The 20,941-nt window shown below is 36.2% G+C and overlaps 3 protein-coding genes across 3 annotated transcripts; 1 reads left to right on the top strand and 2 right to left on the bottom strand.

Moving 5' to 3' along the window:
- The first annotated feature begins 1,527 nt into the window (after positions 1-1,527).
- On the top strand, positions 1,528-5,700 carry LOC130728201 (ribosomal RNA small subunit methyltransferase, chloroplastic). The gene is made up of 10 exons (XM_057579576.1): positions 1,528-1,857; positions 2,159-2,308; positions 2,502-2,558; positions 3,068-3,166; positions 3,485-3,580; positions 3,944-4,028; positions 4,174-4,226; positions 4,646-4,729; positions 5,075-5,185; positions 5,266-5,700. The coding sequence occupies exons 1-10, from the start codon at positions 1,612-1,614 to the stop codon at positions 5,329-5,331; spliced, it is 1,047 nt and encodes a 348-aa protein (XP_057435559.1). The 5' UTR covers positions 1,528-1,611; the 3' UTR covers positions 5,332-5,700.
- A 412-nt stretch (positions 5,701-6,112) lies between these two features.
- LOC130732307 (uncharacterized) lies at positions 6,113-7,011 on the bottom strand. The gene has a single exon (XM_057584381.1). It carries the CDS (start codon positions 6,790-6,792, stop codon positions 6,319-6,321), a length of 474 nt encoding a protein of 157 aa, XP_057440364.1. The 5' UTR covers positions 6,793-7,011; the 3' UTR covers positions 6,113-6,318.
- Positions 7,012-9,558: 2,547 nt separating this feature from the next.
- On the bottom strand, positions 9,559-13,087 carry LOC130728200 (putative RING-H2 finger protein ATL62). The gene is made up of 4 exons (XM_057579575.1): positions 12,934-13,087; positions 12,524-12,820; positions 11,360-11,463; positions 9,559-10,405 (listed from the first exon to the last, which is right to left on the bottom strand). Exons 2-4 carry the CDS (start codon positions 12,683-12,685, stop codon positions 10,093-10,095), a joined length of 579 nt encoding a protein of 192 aa, XP_057435558.1. The 5' UTR covers positions 12,686-12,820; positions 12,934-13,087; the 3' UTR covers positions 9,559-10,092.
- Between the last annotated feature and the right edge of the window lie 7,854 nt (positions 13,088-20,941).

Here is a 20,941-nt window from a genome sequence, read left to right as displayed (position 1 = left end):
GGGTTACATTCCGCTGAGCAAAGCAAGTAACCGTAAAGGATAGAGTCTGCCCCGCCTTGCTGAAAAATATGATAAAGTAATATGAAAGGAATACATTACGAAGAGAGACAAGAAGGTACCTCGAGAGACATAAGTAACTCTTGAGGGATACGATCCGCCGAGCGTCAAGCAAGTAACTCATAAGGGATACAGTCTGTCTCATCTAGCAGATAGCCAGACACAAGTAACCTACTAGTGATACAGTCTGCGGAGTGGGAAGCAAGTAACCTGCATGAGATGCAACCTTTCTGGACTATCCATTGAGCTGTGAGCAAGTAGTCTGTTGAAGGAATATAGCCTCCACCGCCTGGACAAAAGTCGGATGAAAGCAATTCAATATAAAGGAATGCAACATCCGAAAATCATTCAAGTTGAGAAGGCAATAACTAAATTTTACTTGTCAATTAATTGCCAGAAAGAAATTACACAAATGAAGATCCGAAAAAAAAGACCTTTCATTAAAGTAAAAAAAAACAATGGTTACAAAAAAGGAGAAAACAGTCTATTTCTACCGTGAATCGGGATGAACATCTCGACAAGAGATAAGCTCACCCCCTTCGGTGGTACAAATTTTACACTCAAAAGCAACTCACTCGAGAGAACCTGGGTTGAGAATCTTTAGCTGCTCTGAGTTTCTTGACCTGCAACAATAAAAATTATGACCCGCTTATAGAAAATGACTAAGTGGCTAGAAAAACTTCCAGCTCTGAATAATTGAACAAAATGACATTCCACAAACTGAACAGATGAAGCATCTCGTTGACATGCCAATACTTGACACACCAACCAAGCTGGGGGGGTGCTCTTATTCCGATCGAATTCTAACCACCCGATCTAAGGACATCTTGCCGACCAAAGGGCGCACGCAGAAGCATTCAACCTAAGGACGAACTAAATGACTCGGAGAGAAACACCTTGCTCGGCTAGCATTTGTTCAGTCACTTGAAGAATGTGACACTTGCAGAGACAACGACCAAGAGCTTTGAGCCTCTAAATACAGGTTCTATCATTCATTTACATTACATGTTATTCATTCTTAGCATTTAGACTTGATTTCTAAATGAGTCTCTGAGATTCTCTATGAATACTTTGCACTGACTTGTGCGTCGGAACGTCTTTTGAAAGTATCCCCATATGTCGTAGAACTTGGAAGCTCCGTTGTGACCTCAGAGACAACAATCACCTCTAACCACGATGATTCTCTATCACGACCAAGAGAGATTCCTCCCGGATTCTCAAGTTCGAACAATACCCCTCAACATAAATCAATGATAGAGTTGAGGATAAGAAAGGGATGCGAGGATAGAGAACATATATACATCTCCCGCTTTTTCCTTGCACGACTATTAGTCTTCAATTATGATCGCTATATTATGTGATTAACTTTAAATTATTCAAAGTGAATAGTACATTTACAAGATACCACTAAATTACTTCAACTATGAAATAATTAGAATCGCTTTTAACTTATTTTATCATAATTTGATTCTAATTCTATCATACTGAAATCAGATTTCTACAATTCTACTTATATGAAGAGATTGTAACGAGAATAACGAACAACGGAAAAACATGTTTCCTTCAGCGCTATGCTATCTTCAAACGCTCCCGCCAATACCCAACGCCACAGCGCTTAACCACCACCGGGAACCGCCACCAACAGTACCATATAGCACCGCCGGCGCACGGCGCCGAAGGCTACACGTAGTGTGTGCTGGCGGAGGCGGCAGGCCTTCAACACGAAGCGCAGACGATTACAATGCCACTCTCAGAGCTCTCAACTCCAAAGGCAGATTCCCCAGAAAATCTCTTGGCCAGGTTTCTCTCATTTTGGATTACCCATTGTCTTTAAGCTCTTCAAAATCCATTTTTTTATTCACATTTCATTTTGGAAATGGTTGGGATGCTTCGTTGTGGCATTTTATCGAACAGGGGGTGGGTTTGATGATGGGGCTCAACAAAATCTGATTTTTTAAGTGATTTTGTTGTTGTTTGTAAGTGATTTTTTGTAGTGGGGTTGCTGGTGTGAGCTGAATTTTGTGTTTAGGTACTCCAAAATCTGATTTTTTTTCTTTGCTTCTGAAATTTGTGCTCATTTGGGTGTTTATGTGATTTGCAGCATTATATGTTAAACTCTGAGATAAATGAGCAACTTGCTGGGGTGGCTGGTATTCAACAAGGTGATGTGGTATTGGAAATTGGACCCGGAACTGGTTCGTTGACTAATATTCTTTTAGACTCGGGCGCATTCGTTCTTGCGGTTGAGAAGGTTTGCTAGTTTTCATTTGTAGAAGTGTAAAACTACACTCAATAAGATACACACCCTCATGCTTTCCTTGACTTGTTAGTTTCTTTGCAGTTTATCTACATGGAGACAGTTAGTTGTACTTGTACTTGTACATGTTTGCATGTATGGATGCATGTAATGGGTGTATTTGTGTCATTTTGTTGATGTGGTTCAGGATAAACACATGGCTGCCCTGGTGTGTGAAAGATTTTCAAGTACAGGAAAGCTGAAGGTAAAACTCATTGTGAATTTGAACTTTATATTGTGTGCCCGCAGTCTTCTTGATGAGATGCAAATTAGGTTTCTTGAGAATTGCAACATGATTCACTAACCAAGATACAAAATTAAATATGCACGATATAGTTTTGCTATCTGATGTTGGTTGACATTGAAATCTAGTTACTTAAAGTCCTAACCAAGGTAATCTTTTCTTGACATACATTACATGATGGGAATTACTAGTACTCCTTGTTTTGCCTTCGTTGTTGGAGTCAGAGTTTGGAACTATATTTACTATCCGATAGGGATGCCATCTTCACTTCCCTTTGTTGATTGTTCAATAGTTTTTCCTCAGTTTCTTCTTATTGCAATTAAAAGATCTTATGTCACACCCTGTTCTTTCTCTGCAATTCTTGTTTCATTATATTACTGGACAAAAAAATTCTTCTTTAGATACTAATTTAGGACTAGGTTGCCTCATGAATAATGATTAGTGTTGACCTGTTGATAAAATATGTGCAGGTTCTGACTGAGGATATTGTCAAATGTCATGTGCGCTCTCACATGTCATCATTGGTTGGAAGCACAAAGCAAACAGATCCAGAAACTAGAAATGCAAAAGTGAGAACTCTATTTCCCAAGTCAGCAAACGACATTATTTTGTCATTTGACCTAATACATCTGATTCATTTTGTTTATATGAATAAAAATAATAGGTAATGCTTTGGTTTTATGATTTCTATCGTCGAAATTAAGTTTGAAGCTTAAGCCTTAGAAATTACAATTGCTTGGTAGTTATTTGATGGCTTAATTTCATGGGCCATAAATTAGGTAGCAATATATGATGTTTTGGTATTTTGCTCTGCAAACAAACTTTGCAAGATCATGCTAGAAAATATGTAACTTATTGTAAATCCTAAATTGGTATGTTGTTTGCAGGTGGTTGCCAACATTCCCTTCAATATTAGTACAGATGTGGTCAAACTGCTACTTCCAATGGGTGACATTTTCTCAGAAGTGGTTTTATTACTCCAGGTTAGAATTGTTAGCTCTCTAGTTCAGTGTACATTTATTCTCTCCTTTTAGATTTGTTATTATTCCCTGTGAAGGGCATCTTGAATACTGTGTTACCGATTTTTCCGTTTCAATTCTTCATTCCCAATTGAAATCCACCACAGAAGTGCTAATATAAGAATGCTATCAGCATGACAGCATCTACAGAAGAAAATTACAATAGATTTGTCTTTATCCAGTTTCTATTTTTTATCTCACTTCACTCCACTTTAAAAATGACAAAGGATCAACCTAATGGAATGAGATTAGAATTTTCAATGATAAGGGAAACTTAATGTAATAACAATTATTGACTAAGTCACTAAACAGATCAAACTCTTGCAGGAGGAGACTGCCGTGCGCTTGGTAGTGTCGTCACTCCGAACCTCTGAGTATCGTCCAATCAATATATTCGTTAATTACTACTCAGGTCCATACTTAATAGTCAAGTTTTATGTTAATGACTTTGATTGTGGTTTCATAATAAATTACTAACACATCAAATGCAACTTCAGATTTAGCTATCCCTACAACTTGGTTTATTTTATGCTGAAAGTTCTGAATTTTCTTTGCAGATCCTGAGTATAAATTTAAGGTCCCAAGAGCAAATTTTTTCCCACAGCCTAATGTAAGTGATAGGTATTTAAATGTTCCCGTATGATCTTTTATTGTGGCATTTTGTTTTTCTGCAATAAAAAACAGATATACTAAAGTATCTTCTACTAAAAGCTTTGCTAGTCCATATCCCCATGTGATTTAGTTAGGATAATCCAGTATATATGAATGAGAGTCATCGCTTGTATGTCTGATTCTATTGAAATCAAGAGATGAAAGTAGGTGATATCCTATGAAGCAACTCGTTTGCAAGAAAGTGAAAAACATTACTGGTGATGAAAGTAAAGAAAATCATTTCATATCACTGTCGAAAACAATGAAAGTAAAAAATGTCAAGCAGGGTTTATGGTCATCCCCTGTATATTACATAACTGAAGCTTTTGTGGATAGAAAGAGAAGATTAGTCTTGATTAGTTTTCGTGCTTTGTGTAGGTTGATGCAGCTGTTGTCTCATTCAAGCTAAAGCTACCATCAGAATATCCCCAAGTTTCTTCCAGTAAAAGCTTCTTCTCGATGGTAACTATTTCTCCACTATGTACTGTCATGCATTAAGTTTCCAAGGGTTTTCATCTTTAACTTCTAGCATATTTGGAACAGCTTCTCTTTCATTCTAAAACCCAAAAGCTACTCACATAAGTGTCTCCCCAAATTTGATTCCGGCTTCAGAATCAATTGTAGAAGGATTCTCAAGCATGCACTTCTTTAGAAATCTTATTGCACGGAAAGTTCTCATCATCATGCATTAATTACCGAGTATTTCCATTTGCTGCTGTTTTCATCTTAGTTAGCTACTGTAATCTGAGATACTTTTACACACCTCTTTCACCATTTAAATGACACTATAATTCTACATACTTATAGGTTAATTCAGGTTTCAATGAGAAGCGAAAGATGCTGCGCAAGTCACTTCAGCACATATGCACATCCCTTGAGATAGAAGAAGCTTTAAAAAGCCTAGGTCTTCAACCTACCGTAAGTGATCACTGAACCTCATCTGTTTTGGTATTTTGTTTCTCAAGTTGCTGATCCATCTCTTCTTCTGATGCATACAGTCAAGGCCTGAAGAACTAACATTGGACGATTTTGTTAAGCTGCATAACTTGATTTCCAAAGAGTAGTGATCTGGATTACTGTGCAATTGAACAGATAAACAGAAATCTCTACAGAAGGCCCTAGAGATTCCCATAATTCATTAGGTTCCTTGTTGCTGCAGATATACGGTTCAGAAGTTATAAGGAGAACTATGGTATGAGGTATCTCATGCTGGGGTTATATTAGATTACAAGTTTTCTTGTACTAATGTTGCAAGGATAGGGGCATGTTCATATCTGAAAGAAAAAATGCAGATTGAAACCCCATATGTAATATGTAATGTTATTAGAACAAACTTTCTTGTGTTGTGTACTAGTGTATATAATCTTGTAAGTTTCACCGCCATGAAAGGCAGTTTTATCTATTCCTGAAGCTGAAACATGTGCTTGCCAATACCATCAAGGAAAAATGAACACAATTTTCATTTCAATTCGTATATTAATTCACTAAACAGCTAGCGAATATGGACTCTCGGGGTTAAGGGAATTCATAAATTCACGGTCACAAAATCTGAGTGTTCGATCAAAGAGTAGACAACTCAAATCTTAAGCTAATTTCTACAATATGATCTTGAAGAAATATATGGGCCGACCGATATTGATCAAACAATGCACATTTTTCGACTATGTGAATGCAGAATTGTCGTTACCGCAGGAAAGTCAAATCCACATTTATCTGATATAACTATCAATCTACTCACACTTGGCCAACAAAATGATGTATCATAGTGAATTGTATTTGTAGTTTTTCTTTCATGAAACCATCAAGATAAAATTGCAACTAAAAATAAGAAAAAGACAACTCAATGCTATTTTTTACATTCAAACAGGCATTTTGCAAAACAAAAAGCTTGAATAGTTCTTGGTTAATTTACATCCCAAATCTTCCATGCCCAAAAACCATGGTCCTGAACAAAATTAATCGTCCTAAACAAAGATTCAAAATTTATATAGCAAAATGAATAATCGAATCCAGAAGAAAAGAACCAGAGCAAATTAACATGATGATGAACACTAGCCATGAAACCGGCACCCATTGTCCAATGCCCTCAACCTCAAAGCATGCGGATCATACTCCTCCACAAACCCCTCATCGGAAAACCCCTTCTCCTCTACCGCCGGCGGCGGCGGCGGCGATAGGCGCCGTTTGGGGCGCTTGTTCTTGATGAAGCAGTCCTTCATTTTCTGCTCAACATTCTCAATTGCACACTTGGAAGTCTCCTCATCATCATCATCGCCGTCATCACCCGGCTGCGTCGCGGCGCCATTGGCAGAAGAGACAGAGTTCTCCGGCGCCGGCGGCGGGTGGAGAGTGGAGAGGAAGACGGAGAGGTTGTGGTGGGCATGGTGCAAAGAATTGTGGATTTGATGAAGATTGGTGGGATTGGTGGATGATGATGATGAGAGCTGTTTTGCCATGAATGTGGCTTGTTCTAGAGACTCAATGAGTTCTGCTAATGATGATTGAGATGATGGATGATTCTCCATGAAAAGAGATCACTTTTGTGTGTGTGATTTGATGGAGAAAAGTGAAAGCAACCACAAAGACAAAAACTGTGTTTGTGTTTGTGTTTGTGTTTGTGTGTGAGTGAATGTTGGAGTGTGGTGTTAAATAAAGAGTGTACAAGGTAGCAGAAGTTGAGGATGTTTTTTTTGGGGCGTTATGTTACTGACATTGTTGTCTGCAAACGTGGATCGATCGTTGAACCTTTTCATTCATTCAACTGCAGTCTTGAGAACTGTGAGATTGAGAGTGAGTGTGCCCCATAAATATGCAGAGTGGTTATTTATGAATGTGCAGTAATCACTCACTTTCTTATAGCAATTACTTACTTCATTCCAAAAACGTTACTTATGTTTACAAGTTCATTTATTGAATTATAATTTGACTTAAACACTCTCATTTAAAGCTGAGTTACTTCATCTTATAAAAGAGTTACTATTATTTAAGATTATGCACACCGTTTAAAAGTTTATTAAGTGACATAATTTAACTAAAATAATTTTATTTAAAGTTATATAGAGAGAATCATACGATTCATTTGGTTGATAACTAATTTTGCAAGTGTACAAAACCGCATCACGTAATAAAAAGATCGAATTCAATGATTTCGGGTGCTTAATTTATATTCTCATAATCACTGCTTGGTTCGGTGTGTTTATATTTTCGTTGAACTTGATATCGTAAAATCATGCTTTTTTATCCACATTAAATTCAACATGATAAATGATAATTTTTGGAGTTATAGTTTTGTGTCGAGTAAGATTTTATAAAATTTGCCGCTCATCCAACATTTTTTTTTCTTTATGTCATTTTCACCCTTTACACCTTATTTTTCTTTAGGTTCTAGTATTTTTTTTAACGAACAAAATCCTTTATGAAGAGAAGATAGGTATGTACCTTGATCATTAATCATTATGGACCAAATGGAGAATTTCATCGGAGACCTCCTCCAACCAAAACACAAAATAAGAAAGTTTGGCTAAGCCATCAACAATAGTATTCTCGTCACGACGACAAAAGAAAAAACAACAAAATCAAAACGAGCAACTAAACTACGACAATCACAAATAATTGATCCAAGATAAGAGGAGCCCCGAGAGGGACGCCTCCAAGCCTCAAAAAGCGAAAGACAATTAGTCTCAAAGCACGCCATACAGAAAGCGTCCAACGAAGCCCAAGAGTCTCCGCCACAATCAGAGATAACGCCTCCACCGAAGAAGTCGCAGCAAAACTAGCCCATGAGAATCGCGAGCCACCATGTCGAAGCCCGCCAAGCTCGCCACTGAAAAAGACGCATCAAACTTTATCGGCACCGCGCATTGAGGGGGTTGTGACCAAGCACTAGAAAAAACTCAGGCGCTAGGAGTCGACTACTGCTGAAGTGTCACAAATGGCAGCAAGAATGGAATACGATTAAGAACCCGAGCTAGAGAGGGGGAAGCTCCACGGTACAACAAGTCATTCCACACCTTCCACACACAGTAAATGATGGAAAGGAAAACATTCACCACAGTAGCGTCACCATCAGCCAAAAAGGAGAGCATGACATCATGTAAAACAAAACTTGGATTAACACGCAGCCTAAGTGAGGACGTGAACAAGACTTGTCAAACTTGTGGGCACAAGAAGAGAGCATGTTGAATAGTCTCCCGCTCGATGAACACCTAGAATAAAAAGGATCAACCACGATGTCACGATGAAACAAGGCATCACACATGGGAAGAAAACCCATAAGAAATTCTTAAATGGCAAAAAATACTTATAAAAAAAATAACTCATGATCATCCTTATCTGATTTAACCAATTTAACGAGTCACTCATATAATTCAACCAATAACTCATTGACCTTATGTAATAGTTGTATAATATAATTCATACTCAAATTTCTCTGGAATTCAACTGTATGTGATAGAAATTAGAAAATGCCACTAGTATTTTCCAGTAATTAATTAGCATGTTATACACTTGAACTATCAAACCACTTCTTTAACATTATTCCTTTCACATAATGCACTTCCCACTTACTATTTCAAAGTTAGAAATACCTTCAGAAACAAATCAGCCCATAGTGGCACACACATCCACTGATCCACACACCCTCACATTCACATGAAAATGCCACCTCAAAGCTCCATAGGGTAGTTCATTTTCACACCAAAATAAGATTCTGAACAAAGGCACCACCATGCACATGGATAGGTCATAGTTACAACTTACAAGATGACAAGGCAAAAATTTCGGTGAGTGAAGTTACAGACTTAGGATCTTGTATCTAATTTCTTGTCTCCAAGTTCTTACACATGTTCTGTTACTTCCATTTCAAACAGTAGTTAGAGGAATTAACATGTATACCGTGTGGGTTAGAATACCGGTTAAAACATGAGTAATCTTCATCTCAATTCATACAAAATTAAAGAGTTTTTTTTTCACTTTTTACCTAAAAATAATTTTTGACGCCCGTTTACATTAGTGTCAACAAGTATCCAAACATTGTTTATCATTGCATAAAAAGTTCGAGTTTAATCACAGCAAACAACTCAACTGAACCAACTAGTGATGATGGCGCGCATCAAAGACCTAGTTGGATAAATACTACTTCAATATAAAAAACTTAGTTCGTCGTTGGTGTCATTAGTGTCAAGTATCAACCAGTATCCAAACATAATTTTTGATTGCAAATAAATTTCTTGCATTTGATAAACCCTAGCCCAATATAAAGAATTTATAGATCCGTCATATGACAAGGAGCATTATTTAGAAGAAAGTTGCAACTAAAAATTAATTGTACAAGAGCCAATACATGTCATTAAATATCTGTTTAATCTGTTATGCATAAACAAGAGTAATAGTGTCTTGCTAGAGTAGATCTAACTTGGCGTGCATGAAATTTCATCAAAATCTAGGCCTAGGCCTGGCTGGCCTGCATATTCTACATAATGAGACAAATTATGTACATGACTCAGGTATGTCTACACCCGATCGGGATCCTTTCATGTGGAAACTTCACATGACACTGTCAACTGTCATGTTGAAACTATGTGTCTAACACTCTTCATAAGGTGAGACCCTCTGAATATTTATGAAGAGAGAGAGACTGACACAATGTTTCACGGCACTGTCAAGAGAGGATCCTGATCCGTTTTGCACCACCAAGTGAATATATGAAGGCCATAACGCAGACAAAGAATTTGAACCCAATCTAATCAGAAGCATTCCTCTGGAGAAGCAGAAAATGTACACACTACTCTCTTTTTGAGCAGAACAACCTTTTTAGCCCTCTAAGGTCATTGCCTTGCTTCTGGTTCTGCAGAGGTTGGTTGTAAGGAGTTGCTAGCAGTAGGTTCAACACGCCTCTCAACATCTTCATTCCTTTCTGATGTATGAGACTCATCATGAGATTGGCTCATGGTAGTAGTAAATGTTACAGGTCTCACATGTTTTGTTTCAGAAGAGTTTTTCAATGGAAGACGGCATACCGGACAAGTAGATTGTTTTCTCAGCCATATATCAATGCAAGAAAGATGGAAAGTGTGACCGCATTTCGGCATGATGCGCAATACTTCTCTTTCTTTGTAATCTGCCAAACATATTACACACCTGTAGAAGCAAATTGAGTTATTTATCTATGCATTGTTTCCTTTTTGCATGATGAGGTTATCAATATATCAAGTACTTGCTGGATATCATGATTCATGAGTTCTTGTTGAAGAAATGATAAAAGGGAAAAAGTAATCTTCATTGATAATTACATTGTAATACACAAAGGTTACAAAAAACAGAATAACAACTTCATCAACTAACCAACTAACTAAGAAAAGGCCAGGCCGGTGCACAAGTGCATGGGTCCGGGGTAGGGTATGACAACAACTTGGTCTATTATACGCAAACTTATTCTGTTTTAAGGCAAGAGGCTATTACCAGGACTTGAAGTGACCTTTGTCACATGATAACAACTTTTTATCATTGCTCAAAGGCTCCCCTTCTAACTAAGTCACTACAAAATTATCTACATTGTTATCTAACACACCCGCGCAAGCTGAGTCAAATATCATGTAGATGGCAATGATACCATGTAGAAATGGTAAAAGGGAAAAAGTAATCTTCATTGATACATTGTAATATATACACAAAGGTAGTTTGGTAATAGACACCAAAAACAGAATAATAACTTCATCAACTAACTAACTAAGTCAGCACAAATTATGTAGAGTATTCATGTAACAAAAGTAAAAGGAAAATGTTAGCAACACTCACTTTAACACTCTTTTCAATACTCTCTATCTCTCTCATTGATTGATTGAAATTCGTGTGGGGTCCACTAAAAATATGGGTCACACTTTCAATTTAGTAGGTCTCACCTGAATTTCAACTGAGAGAATGTCGAAAAGAGTGTTAAAGTGAGTGTTGCTAGCACTTCTCAAAGTAGAATAACAATGTTTAGTCATAAGAAACTTATGGAATTAGTCATCAATGAAAAAGTTCAAATCTGCTACCAAGGAAAATATGAGGAACTTGATCTCTATCACCTACAATTAAGAGACTAGACTTAACTGTGTATCTTCAATTGAACTGAAAGCCTCTTGGTTGAACTTCAAAGTGGGGATTGCATCAAGCAAAACAGGTTCAGGATCATGGTCATTAACATGATGTTCTGGCTATCAGTAAACAATGAAAAATTAAAATCTAAATCTTAATCAATTACACAATGACATAAACTGAATTACAAATTAGACAAAGTATATTCTCTTGTGCATGGATGGAACTAGCTATAGTAAAAAGAGAGCAATCAGAAAAAAAAATTCTTAATATAATAGTATTCAAATATTGTATAAGCATCCGCAAAATTCTTGCACTGTTTTACCTAATTAACCATTATTAATTTTACTTAATATGAATTTTTTGCCCGAAACCTATTTTTCCTGGTTTTGCCCCTACTCTTATGGGGATATTTAACTCTTTTAATGAGAGATTCACTTTAGAATATAAAATAAGCTATGATAACCGTTGATTGAGAAATCAATAGTTGAGATTTAAAGAACAACATAATGTGTTGTACATGTGGAAGTATGTGATCAAAATAACAACCGTTGATTTTCCAATCAAATACTGCCATGACTTATTTTACGCTTGAATCTCTCACTTGCGAGGAGTCAAATCCCTCTTCTGGCCACCCAAAATCTTGAAGGTTCAGGAAACATGCTAATGAACTTGAAATTAACAAAGAGTATATTGAATGTGAGAAACTCTTCACTAAAAGGAGGATTATAATGTAGAACTTGTTAATTCAGGGTACCAAGACAAATCAGTTCAAGGGGAAGTATATAAAACATGAAATACCCTATTCTACATCTGATTGGAATTTTATAGCTAAATGTTTAGATCAACTTCCATTTTGTCAGAATCAATTCTAGCACTCAGAAGCTGGTTAGAGAAACTTCTCTCCATAATTGATTTTGACTTTATAATCAACTATACCATTATTTCAAAACATGCTCTGAGGCAGATTTATTTTTGGAAATGGAATGCAGCATTTGCATCAGAGTCAGAAATTTCAAAACCACATATCCTTATTGCACATATACTTCAAGTATTGGATCAGAAGTTCATTACAATAATCTATAAAAAGTTGAGATAATAGTATTGATAAAAGTTTCATAAAAATCTAGCAAATACCAAAAATCAAGCTATGTTCATCAGCAAAAGAGCTGAAATTACCTGTTCTAGATCAAATCTTGATTCAAACTCATATATCATCCGAGATTCAGCACCCCTTCGTAGCCTTCCACAGATTATTCTTGTGCAGACAAACACAATGAAAGTAGCACTCATCCCAAATCCAATGACCGTGGTCACCAGATTGGTACCTGAACCCAACATCGATCTTCACGAAAACCAACCCTCAACAACAAACAAACCCCTGAAGCTAGAGACACAGAGAACAGAAGCAGACACCAAAACACACCACCAAAAAATAACCCCACTTCCCAGATTCTTCAACAGGCACACCAACAGCTGGTCAAAAGTCCAGAGAGTTAGAAGAAGAAGATGAAAACAGAGGAAAACAGAGGAAACAGAGGGTACCCATGTTAGAAAAATTGAAAGTTTTTGAGTTCATGAGTACTAACTATGCAGCAGAAGAAGAGAAGAAAAGGGAGATAAGAGTTGAAAAATGATGAATTATGAAGAGATGGGATCACAGTGGCTGTGGTGTGAAGGAAGATGAGATTGAAGATGATGGGGGCATTAGAAAAAGACTCTTCTTTCACTCTCTCTCTCTAATGGAATCGTGTTGGTGGGGTCCACCTCATCAGATGTTGGAGGATGATGATATATGTAGATCTCACGGTGGAAAGTGGTTCTGCTTTTTTCTGGCGGCAAGAGATTTGTAACTGTAAAAATATACCAGATTCTGAGTTAGTTATGATTTATTCACACTCATAACATTTTGCGCTTCCTTTCTACTTTACTTTCTATCTATTGTGTTTTTCACTTTCTATGACATCACATATTAGATTTTTTTATTTTCTCTTTTTCTTTATCATTCATTTGTTTCTCTGGAATGTGAATGGGACCTTTTTTTGCTAAGATTCCCTCTGGATTTTGAGGATCTGACAGCTCTCAAACCCCTCACTTCCATGCTTTGCTCTATTAGGATAAGTACAAGATTTCATGAGTTGTCTATTTTTCCTGTTATATAAATAAGTTATTCATTTTCACTTAACGAAAATGTTCATATTCTCATAGGATTAATTTTCACTTGAGTACTTTTCTATACTCAAGACTCGATCACAATATATTGTTTAACCGTTTGTTTATTAGAGAGACTTAAAATGAGAGAGGAGAGATTGATTATTTATATATTGATGAGTTGTGCATGATTTACAAAGACACCCCCCTTACCAACTCCCATCTATGTATTTATTATTTTTTTATATTTATATATTGATGAGTAAGCTTATCAAAATATATATATTGGGTAAATATGTTTTTTGGTATAAAATATTTTTCTCTTTTCTCATTCTTTATTTTATTTAAAAAAAAATGGTAGAGCAGATAGAAAGCACATCCAGACTACCAAACATGGCGTAAGTGGCTTGCTGAGAGGCCAGCAGAGGCCCACTCATAGAAGGAGCGCCGGGAAATTTCCCTGAGGAGGGTTGCCCACCAACTGAGATTTTACTGACCCCAGGAGATTCGAACCCTCGACCTTTGAGAGGTGAGAGCTAAACCCGAAACCTGAAGTCAGTTGTGCCAACCCATGTTGGCTTTCTCATTTTTATTCAACAAAACAAAAGAGGGAGGAAATATGTCGTGTTCGCGACATCATAGCTACTTTACAAGATGTCAGTTTGCAGCAGATTGATCGAGCCAAAAATAACACAGCGGACAAGTTAGCTCGGGAAGCTGGTCGTCTAGGTTCTCCCGTCCAAGTTTGGAAGCACTCACCTTCCCTTGTTTATGACTCTTTGTTTTTAGATGCGCTTTAGCTAGTTTTGTCTTGTTAATTTTCCTCATGTAACTAAAAAAATCAACTCATTTTTTAATATATTAAGTACTTTTATTAATTGTTGATTTTGTATTTTTTTTAAGGGCTTGATTTTGTATTTGATAAAATTAATTTTTAGAATCAGATCAAATAAAATTCATGGCAAATCAAATAGAAAAATGAATAATTTTTCATGCCCTTTTATTGTTGTTATCTATCATAATTAACTAACAAATGATTATTTAATGTAATAAATATCATATCATATTTTAACAAATAATAATTTTAAAAATTAATATTTTAAAAGTTTATAAGGAAAAGGCAACACACTATGAAATAACTACAAATACAAAAATTACTTTGCTGTGTAAAAAAAATCATAAAGAGCTATTTATGAAAAGACTTGTCTAATCTTTTTTTCTTTATTCCACTTTTTCCTTACTTTTCACCACTCACCCTATCCTATTTTCTTTTCTTTTTTCGTCACACAATTCATCCTATTTTCCTGTGAATGTGATGTGTCTTATACAGTAAAGTGGCTGCCTAATAAAGAAACATGTTAACAAAAGTACAAAACCATGCACGTATCCAGGTAATGTCAAATTCTTGAAGGATGGATGAACCCTTCTACTTTACCCTAAAGAATTTCCACTATTTTAATTTTAAAGTCAATCTTTGTTCAATGAAAAAAAATACGTTGAATGAAATTTTTTCATATTAAACATTTAGATATGAATTTTTTTGTATAAGCAACTACGTGTGTATATATCATCACATTTAAGAAGAAGATAATTGTTTTAACAAAGCCTAGGTAAAAAAATTATTAGTCTTAGAAGTGTAAATCTTGCTGCTCCCGGTTAGAAACTTAGAATTATGAGATGAGAATATTTGAATTTCAGACAAGGTATATATTCCAATCTCAGATTTAAATTTACAAATAAATTAATGATTTGGATCTCTTTAACACATTATGTTTAATTCATGATTATTCTAGTGACAAGTTGCCATAAGACGACCCGGTGGTATCTAATAACTTGTCAGTGAGTCAATGGATAGTAGAATAACTTAAAGTGAAGAGGTTAAGGAAAAGCTACAATTTGTATCTAGTAACTTTCAAGTTTGAATGTCTAATCCAAAAAAATTATTTTCCAGAATACAAGTTGCTAGTGTTCCCTTGAACCCCTTTTGTCACAAACATGTGTAAGTTTAATTTGAATGAATAAAATATTTCATAATTTGATGATTACATGCAACTATGCAAGATCAAGTTCTATTAAGAAGTTGTTGAAATGCAAATCAAATGCAGATAATTGAACTCAAGCTGTGTTTCCATTAATTCCACCAACCCATGTGTTGACCAAATGAAATAACTCACGTGCTGGCCAGTGCGATACAAAGACTATGATGAGTCATGACTCATGGCTCATGAGTCACGTGAGAAAGGAAAAGAAAGCAATAATAGAAGTATTCAAACACCAGCACTAATAGAAAAAAATTATGAAATATGAGGATAGAAAACACACTAGCCACTAAAGGAAAGGAATTAAAGGCTTTATATGTACAATTATTAAAACCCTAGACCCCAGTGTCATTCTATAGTCAAACTCTCTATCTATACATTTTTGGAAAACAATATTATCCATTTCTATGACACTATTCACGGCCCCAATCACAGTGGCCGAAGTTTGGGTGGTCGTCACTTTTTTTATAAAGGGCTTTTTCAGATTAGACCCCCCACAGCTATTTAGACACTGTTAAATTCGTAAAATCTGAAAAAGTCCTTTATAAAAAAAATTCACTTGCACTGTGAAAGTGCGATCAAAATGCACGTTGAAAGTGCTTGATTGACGCATCTTCCAAGCCATCACGCACTTGGAAGGTGCGTCCATCAAGCACTTTCTAAGTGCGTTTTGGTCGCACTTTCACAGTGCGAGCGAAACACACTGATTTCTTTGTTTTTCCTGTTTAATTTCTAGAAGAAATTTGGGACTGACACTTCTTGATTAAGGTAATAGGACCATTCTGAGCTCAAATATGCAGTCAGAATCTCCAAATTCCGACACCTTGCAGTAGTCGCTTTAGAATCAGGAGCGGTGAGGTTTGGAAAATTGGACAATTTTTTATCTTTGATGCGAAGTCGACCAACTGCAAAGTTCAAGAGAAAAATCAAACGATCAAAACTTAGCACCTTCTTCGAAAGTCCTAAGATTTGTGTAATTTAGCAAAATTCCTTCATCTGGTATTTTATTTTGAATTTCAAACATTTTTTATTCCACCATAAATCTCCAAATATTCTAACTTGATTTACTGTGGAGTCTCATAATTTTTCAAAAATCATCTAACATCAGTTATGTACAAATTTACAGCAATTCGCCCTTTAAAAGTGTGTTTACTTCGCACGTTATACGTGCGTTAACGATGCACTTTTAAAGTGTGTGCGTAACGCACTTCTAAAGTGCGTTTATTTGCAGAAAAAAAAATAAAAAACGACAGTAACAATTCCCTATAATTGAAAATTTTAAAAAACGACATAAGATGAAGCTTGTGGTGGTGGTGGCGGCGGCCATAGGGGTGGCGGTGGTTGTGGGTGGTGGTGGTGGTGGTGTGTGGTGGTGGGGGGTGAGAGTAAGAGGAAAGAGGTAAGGAGAGACGAGAGAGAATGTGAGGAGGGGGTGGGGTTTTTTTTATTTTTTTTTTTCATTAAGGATATTTAAGTAACTTTGCACTTTTTCAGGGGTCTGAATAGCTGTGGGGGGTCTGAATAACAATTCCCTTTATAAAATCTCCTTGCATCGTCTCTTCACTCAATTTTGGATTCAAAGTAATTTAAAGTTATTGATCTTATTTCGAAAAGTTCTTTATACTCTCATCATTTTTTGCTATGCTAGTTGTTTGGATAATAGTTTTGCAAATTTGAAAATATCTTATTGCACAATTTTTAATGTAGATAAAGCATATTTTCTTAAAAAATAAAAGAATTGAATTGGATAAAATGTCTTTTACATTCAACTCAACTAAAATGGGAGTATACAAATATGCCCTCACTGATTTACATTTTAGTAACAAATACTTATTTATTAATGCATAGAGATCTATGTTGTTCCGTTTGTGTACCCAAATGTGAAATTTAACGCGCATTTAGTAATTTTTATCACTATAAATGTGTGTTTTGTTGCGAAGATTAGGGTCAGTTCCAAGGCCGATGGTTAAGCTGACACAAAGCTTTGGAGTTTGTGTCACTCAGCAGTTGTGTAGACCTAGTCGACATTAGTTAGTGTAGGTTAAGAGTCTAACCCACTCAAAATGTCAACGTTGCACCATTTATAACTTTGTGTGGGTTCGACAGAGATATATTGTGAGACTCATTCTCTAACTACTGCAAGAAATCTCGTTATTTCGATAATGACACATTTTCGACGACTTACCAATGATCACATTATTGTTGGTCTAGACATTACCAACAACATTCTTAAAAGTTGTCAACCAGCTCACTAGTAATTTATTAACCCTAATTGCCTTTAGTAAGAGCATCTCCAAGGAGAGTGTCTCACACCAAAGAGACTCTCCCATTAGTGTCTCATACCATTTGAGAGAAATGGTTCTTCCACCATGTCTAATTTGTGTGTGGTAGTGTAGAAACTTCTCTCTCATGTGTCTCTCATAAATATGTTTTTATAAAATATTATTATATTTGCTTATCATTTTATCATATAAAGTGTGTAGTCGAATGTGGGGTCTACTAGAGAAACTTTTAAGAGTTTTTGGGTTGGAGTAAAAAGTTAGTAAAATGGTTCAGATGATGTGGCACTATGGAGAATTGTAAAGAATGAAGTGTAGACACTCTAGTGACTAGTGAGTGTGATGGATAAAGATACTCTAAGTTTGAAGCTCCACTCTTTCAAATAGGAGCAGATTTTTTCCTTTACTTCTTTGATTTTTTTTAATAGGGAATTGGATTTGGCACCCTAGGTATCAGATCTCGTACCCGAGGCTTTTTAAAAATTACCAGAATTACTCTTCGAAACTTAAGTTCCAAAGTACTTATATGAAAGTGAAAGGTTTGAGTCCCCGTGTTCTGTTTAATGCTGATATGCTTCAGAACATTTCCGTATTTCCCCACTTTAAAGTATTTCCCCACTTTAAAGTGGTTTCGTCTACCGTGGGTCAGTTTGAAACTGACCCACGGTGCTTCAGTTTAATTTTCACCTTTGGATATAATATTAAAATATTGAGTGATCCAGATTTAAAACATGAAAAAGATGTAATGATGAAAGCACCCCTGATTAATCATCCTCTCCATCCCTCCTATCCTAAGTCCTAACTGCTCTGCTAGGCAACCATAGCCACCGCCGACGAATGGGCCTCCGCCTACTGCTACTCCACCACCACCTCCTCCTTAGATCCTCTTTCTCTCCCTCCCCTTTCCCCTCCACCGCTCCCCTGGCCCAACACCGTGCCGCTTCCCTCCTCAGCCTCCTTCAACCTCTGATTTAAGCCCCACCAAACTACAGCAACAGAGCCATCCAGATCCACCACCAAAACATGCAGATCCGCCCTCAAAAACTTCCAGATTTGCACCAAATCTCTCCAGCCATCAAGACCCACTGGCCATCGCCGTTGTCAGAGGCACAATCGTGACCATCGACCCTTGCCGCCGTGAGTGCAGCCGGGCCAGAGTCTCGCCGCCGTCGCCTTGGTCGTGGTCCCCTATGTGTTCATCTTCTGTTCTTCTCCACCATTTTTAGACTGATTTCCTCCTTTCATCTTTTCCACTTTTATTTGATTGTGGTTGTGGGCTGGTGATGCTGTGGAATGGTGGATGGGCGGAGCTGTTGGAGTGGTGGTTGAGACAACGACGTGGCTCACCGGAGACAGATGAGAGGGACACTGAGAGAAAAGAAGAAGGATGGAAAATGAAAAGATAAAATGGACAATTCAGTAATTTAAGTTTGAAAAAGTAACTGAAGCACCGTGGGTCAGTTTCAAACTGACCCACGGTAGACGCAGCCCTTTAAAGTGGGTGACAAATCTAATAGATGGGGTTCCAAATCCAATCCCCTTTTGAATATTTTACATTGATAGGGATTAGCTCCTCCATCTTCTGCGCTTTTTATTTTTACTCAACCCACCAAAGGGAAAGTAATACTTATCGTTATTTTCCGTAATGAAATTTGAGTACTCAACCGAATTTCCAATTCTGGAAGTGTAAATGTCCTAATTCCAAAACTTCAATTCTAGAAGGAAAAAAGGTACACTTTGAAAATTTCATATTCTGAAAACTATTATTTTTACTTGCGGAAGTGTTTTTTTTTCCTTCGGATGTTCAAGTTTTTTGGAAGTGCATGTAGATTTTTTGTTCAAGTTCTAGAAGTGCACCATAATCCAGAAGTTAATTTTCTTTTGCTTTTGAATTTTAATTTCTGAAAGTGTAAAATTTTTCACGTTCATAAGTTCACTCTTTGAAAATATAAGGCTCTGTTTGTTTTTACGTTACGTTGAGTCTGACATAAACATAAAAATTTTCCTCTTTCACATTTTGGTGATTGGAATTCGTGTTCCAGAATTCTAAGAGAAGCAAACGGATGTTCAGTCCTTAAACAAACATGCACTAATTCATAAGAAAAAATTTACAATTACGAAAGTTCATGAAACAATTTTTTTTTATCCTTCGAGTTTACAATTCTTGAAACAAAGAAAATTTTAATTCCACAGAGCATGAAACTTCGGAAGGGTTAAATATAAAGATGCGAATAAAAGATGTAACTGATTTTTATATGCAATGATATTTTAAATTAATATTTTTGAAAAATTTATTGGTTGTGGAAAAATAATCAGGGAAAGCAAAAAAATCAATACTCCATATGTTCCCACTTCCATGTGGGAATTTGGTTTGGCACCCCACCTATTGGGTTTCGCACCCCACTTTATTAAAAACGGGAATTTAAATTCCGATTTTAATACGAAAAAAACGGAAATTAAAAAACCGTTATGTATTTTAGCATATGTGGCACATTTTCAACCGTTCATTGCATATAAAAAACAAATCGGAATTTTAAATTCCGTTTTGAAAACGTAAATTAAATTTCCGTATTGAATACATGGGGTGCCAAACCCAATAGGTGGGGTGCCAAACCCAAATCCCCTTCCATGTACGAAAAACAGAATAAAGACCGGCCCAACCAATATAATAAACTTGAACGAGCTCCTGTGTGCAGCAGGCTCTGATTTGGAAATCAGAGAGTGAGTTTCTTTTGTAAAATTTGGGCTTTGGATCTAGTAGGCCTATCAAAAAATTAGATATAAAATATTAAAATTTTGGGGGCAAAACTTTTAATAAATACAGATGTTTTTTTTTACTTTTATTGTTGCCTACTAAAAGTAAGTAAGCAATTTGTAAGCGTGTAAGCAGAAGCTCAATTCCTATGAAATATATTTGTTGGAAGAGGGAATTATCACATCCACAAATATTAAGATAGGGGAAAGTTGAATTTCCGGTTGGACAACAATAACAAAGTACCTAAATAACAGTAGGTAAGTTCTATAAAAAATGTTAATTTTGGAAACTTTTAAAAATTACTCCCTCCGTCCCTAATTATAAGCTAACATTGAGACTTTTTTTGTGTCACTAAATATAAGCTAACCTTGCA

Source organism: Lotus japonicus, chromosome 1 (genome assembly GCF_012489685.1).
Source record: "Lotus japonicus ecotype B-129 chromosome 1, LjGifu_v1.2".
Classification (NCBI taxonomy): Eukaryota; Viridiplantae; Streptophyta; class Magnoliopsida; order Fabales; family Fabaceae; genus Lotus; species Lotus japonicus.
This window is presented reverse-complemented; position numbering and strand designations above follow the sequence as displayed.